This window comes from Chrysochloris asiatica, unplaced genomic scaffold (assembly GCF_000296735.1).
Source record: "Chrysochloris asiatica unplaced genomic scaffold, ChrAsi1.0 scaffold00009, whole genome shotgun sequence".
Classification (NCBI taxonomy): Eukaryota; Metazoa; Chordata; class Mammalia; order Afrosoricida; family Chrysochloridae; genus Chrysochloris; species Chrysochloris asiatica.
In genome coordinates, this window is record NW_006408527.1 from 20,724,219 (window position 1) to 20,728,627 (window position 4,409).

General features: G+C 42.6%; 1 protein-coding gene across 1 annotated transcript in view; it reads left to right on the forward strand.

The window, feature by feature from the left end:
* Window positions 1-3,167: 3,167 nt before the first annotated feature.
* RABIF (RAB interacting factor) overlaps window positions 3,168-4,409 on the forward strand; it is a 22,769-nt gene continuing 21,527 nt past the window's right edge. The window contains exon 1 of the mRNA XM_006834124.1: window positions 3,168-3,448. Within this exon, the coding sequence (XP_006834187.1) occupies window positions 3,323-3,448 (126 nt within the window). The 5' untranslated portion in view covers window positions 3,168-3,322. The remainder of the gene's footprint in view (window positions 3,449-4,409) is intronic.

Sequence of the window (4,409 nt, forward strand, 5' to 3'; positions counted from 1 at the left end):
TCTTCCAATCAGTTGGCCAGGTGGTTGTCTTCCAAATTACTTGGCATTGATGAGTGAGTGCCTCCAGTGCCACCTCACTTTCTTGAAAGATTTCAGTGCTTATTCCATCAATTTCTGGTGCCTTGTTCTTTGTGAATTCCTTCAGTGCACCTTGGACTTCTTCCTTCAGTATCATTGGCTCTTGATCATATGCTACCTTTTGAAAAAGTTGAACATTAACCATTTCCTTTTGGGATCACCTCTCTTTGTTTAGATTGCTTTAGGTGTTATTGACATTTTCACAATGTGAAGTCTTCCTATCCAGGAGCATGGTATATCCTCCCATTTTTTTAAGTCTCTTGGTTTCTTGTAGTAGTGTTTTATAGTTTTCTCTATATAGGTCCTTTATGTGTCTGGTTACATTTATTCCTAAATATTTCATCCTTTGGGCGGATATTGTAAATGGTATTGCTTTCCTAATTTCCCTTTTAGTGCTGTCTTTATTAGTATAGAAGAATACAACCGATTTTTGTATGTTGATGTTGTACCCTGCCACTTTGCTGAATCTTCTAATGAATTCTAGTAGTTTTTTTTTGCTGAGTCTTTTGGGGTTTTCTATGTATAGGATCATATCATCGCAAATAAAGTTTTACTGCCTCTTTGCCAATTTGCATGCCTTTAATTTCCCTATCTTGCCATATAAGGAGCTCTGGTAGTGTAGTGGTTACGAATCGGGCTGCGAACCGCAAGGTCAGCAGTTCGAAACTACCAGCTATTCCGCAGAAGAAAGATGAGGCTTTCTGCTCCCATAAAGATTTACAGCCTCAGAAACCCTATGCAGGGTCGCTATGAGTCGGAACCAACTCCACGGCATACAGCCACCATAGGTAATCACCCACCACCACCATCTTGCCATATAGCTCTGGCTAAGACTTCCTACACAGTACTGAATAGGAGTAGTGTTAAAGGGCATCCATGTTTGGTTCCTGTTTGCAAAGGGAAGGCTTTCAGTTTCTCTCCATTGACAGTGATGTTGGCTGTTTTGTACATATGCTCTTAATTATGTTGAGGAATTTCCTGTCATTTCCTACATTGTTAAGTGTTTTAATCAGGAATGGATATTGGGTTTTGTCAAATGCCTTTTCTGCATCAATCGATATGATCATGTAGTTCTTTTCCTTTTTTTTTATATGTATGGTGGATTACATTGATTGCTTTTCTAATGTTGAAGCATCCTTGCATCCCTGATTTGAATCCGACTTGGTCATGATGGATTATTTTTTGATGTGTTGTTGAATTTTGTTGGCTAGTATTTTGATGAGAATTTTTCCATCTATGTTTATGAGGGATATTGGTCTACAGTTTTTTTTCTTAGTGATGTCCTTCCCTGGTTTTGGTATGAGGGTTATGCTGGCTTCATAAAATGTATTAGGACGTTTTCCATCCTTTTCTATATTTTGGAATAATTTGAGTAGAATTGGTGACAACTCTAACCTGAATGTTTAGTAACTCACCAGTGAAACCATCTGGACCTGGATTTTTTTTGGTTGAGGGTTTTTTGATGATATGATCAATTTCTTCTTTTGTTTTAGGTATGTTCAAATTTTGTACTTCACTCTGTGTATGTTTAGGTTAGGTCATGCTTTTCTAAAAATCTCCTCTAGATTTTCAAATTCGTCGGAGTACAACTTTTCATAATATTCTGTTACTATCCTTTTCATTTCTATTGGAATCAGCTTCTCTTTGGAATGGACACAAATATGGATGTTTTCCAATCAGTTGACCAGGAAGCTGTCTTCCTAATTTCTTGACATAGGTAAGTGAGCCTCCAGTGCTGCATTAGTATGTTGAAATATTTCAATTTTTATCCCATCAGTTCCTGGAGCCTTGTTATTTGCCATTGTCTTCAGTGCACATTGGACTTCTTTCAGTATCATTGACTCTTGATCATATTTTACCTCTTGAAATGGTTAAACATCGTAGCATTTGTTTTTGGTACACTGTGTATTCCTTGCATCTTTTAATGCTTTCTACATTGTTTAATATTTTGCCCATTGTTGTTGTTAAGTGCTGCTGAGTCACTTCCGACTTACAGCAACCCATTATAGTGTTTCCAAGGAGTGACTGATGAGTTTGAACTGCTGACCTTGTGGTTGAAACCAGCATTATTGTCTTGTGCTTATCCTACAGTGCCACATTCAAGTTGAGGCTTGAATTTTTTCTTCAGTTCTTTCAGCTTAAGAACTGCTGGGCGTGTTGTTCCCTTTTAGTTTTCTAACAAAATCCTAGTCACCTTTTAATGCCTAACTCATAAGTCACCTAGGTCACACCTTTTCCAACTCCCAATTACTTCCTACTACCCCTTGCTTGCTTTTATTTTGCTCCTCTGACTGTTCATAACATCTTTGGGACTTGATTCTGTCCATTTAGATTATTTTCTCAAATACGTATTGTGTTATCTCTGTATCCTTAAGGCTTACCATAACGTCTACCATGTTATATGTATACTCACTAAATGGTGAATTAAGGATAAAGAGGAAGAAGAAAAATGTACAGATAGGGGTGGTGGATAGACGAGGATTTAATCAGGTGGCTTTGTTCCTTCACATATTCTGCTTTTTTACCATTCTCATTGTGGTGCATATAGGATAAGCAGTGGGCTGCCAACCATAAGCTCAGTGGTTCAAACCCACTAGCCACTCTTGGAAACCCTCTACAGGGGCGCCATGAGTCAGGACTGACTCATCGGCACTTAACAACATTGTGCTCTGGTTGTAACAAGAGCACTACACAGGAAACTGTGATTTAATAAATTAATTTCTGAAGCACTTTCACAGAGTAAATGGTCAACAATGAGAAGCTTCTAGGTATCCTTCATCAACACTAAAAATTCACATACTCCATTAAACAGTTTTCTCTAGAAGAAGCGAAGGTGGCTAAAACTTGCTGATGGGAAGTCGGACCTGGATTCCTTTCATGTTGCCCTTATTCATTCATGAGAATTAATTCAATTACCAGCCACAAAAATAAACAGTTAAGGTCATCTTTAATGGCTTACTTCTCAGGCCTTAATATTAAGGGAGTCCAGTGTATGGAGAGAATTGATTTGTCACTGGTCCCAGGAGGTAACCTTGTCACAAAGCCACCTTGACACCAAGTCGCCCAGATCAGGCTGAGGGCGCATGCGCAGTAGAGTCAAGAGCAGAGGACGCTGACGCCTGCGTAGAAAGGAGTGGTCGTCCCTCCCCGCCCCGTCTCTGTCAAGCCGCGCCAGCGCAGTTAAGAGCAAGTAGAAGAGGACGCGTGCGCAATAGTGACCAAGAAGGCTGTGGCGGTAGCGGCAATGGAACCATCGGAACAGCTGAACGAATTAGTGTCATCAGAGGGCCGAAACCGGAAGGCGGTGCTGTGCCAACGTTGTGGTTCCCGGGTTCTGCAGCCAGGGACTGCTCTCTTCTCCCGCCGACAGGTAGGGAGGCAGAAAAGAGTCATTTAACAACCCTGCACGCTCTTTTCCTGAGGGGCCTGAGGAGGGCAGAGTCTGTCCGGCTTCCTGAATTTCCGGAGACCGCACCCATCCTCGCTTTGCCTTTTAGCCACGCCCCTAGAGTCTCCGCCTACCCATGTCCTGCCCAGGCTCCCTGCGGCGAGACTCCGCCTCTGGGGCTCCCTACGGCGGGTAATGCTGGAAGTGGCCCTGGGGCAGGTATAGGCTCCTAAACTACCTGAGTCTTTTGTTGCTAATGCCTATTTCCTGTCCCAGACTGTGTGCCGCCCCCGGGGACCAGCTAGTCCAGCGGGCTGTGTCCAGCACCGGCTCCGTTGAACTCCAGTGGGGCGGGCGGTTCCTGCTGCACTTCTCTAGGACTCAGTTTCAACACATACTAGTGGAAGGAATGCGCCCTGAGCTTGTGGGTTACCTGGAGCCTTAGCGAACCTTTGAGACCTGGCCAGTTTATCTTTCAACTCTATTCTTTGGTAGTTGCCAAATTGGCGCTGGAGTGTAACTTGATTTGTGCCCTACATCAAACCCCCACCCACCAATCCTTAATCCACCGTCTCATTTCTCTCAGGCGGGATCTGCTCCACAAAGGAGTTTCAGTAATAACAAATTAGATAAAAATAACTTGTAACCCTAAGTACTTTACTAAGGCACTGAAATCCAAAGGTTCCCAGGTAAATGTTTCACATGGGATAGAAATCTGAAGTCCCGGAAATATATTTTGAAGAAGACTTTAAATGTTTTTTTCTTTAAGCCTGGATTTTTAATTCCTAGCGTAGTGGTTACGAATCGGTCTGCGAACCTTAAGGTCAGCGGTTCGAAACTACCAGTCACTCCGCGGGAGAAAGATGAGGCTTTCTACTCCCGTAAAGATTTACACCCTCGGAAACCCTGTACAGGGTCGCTATGGGTCGGACCCGACTCAATG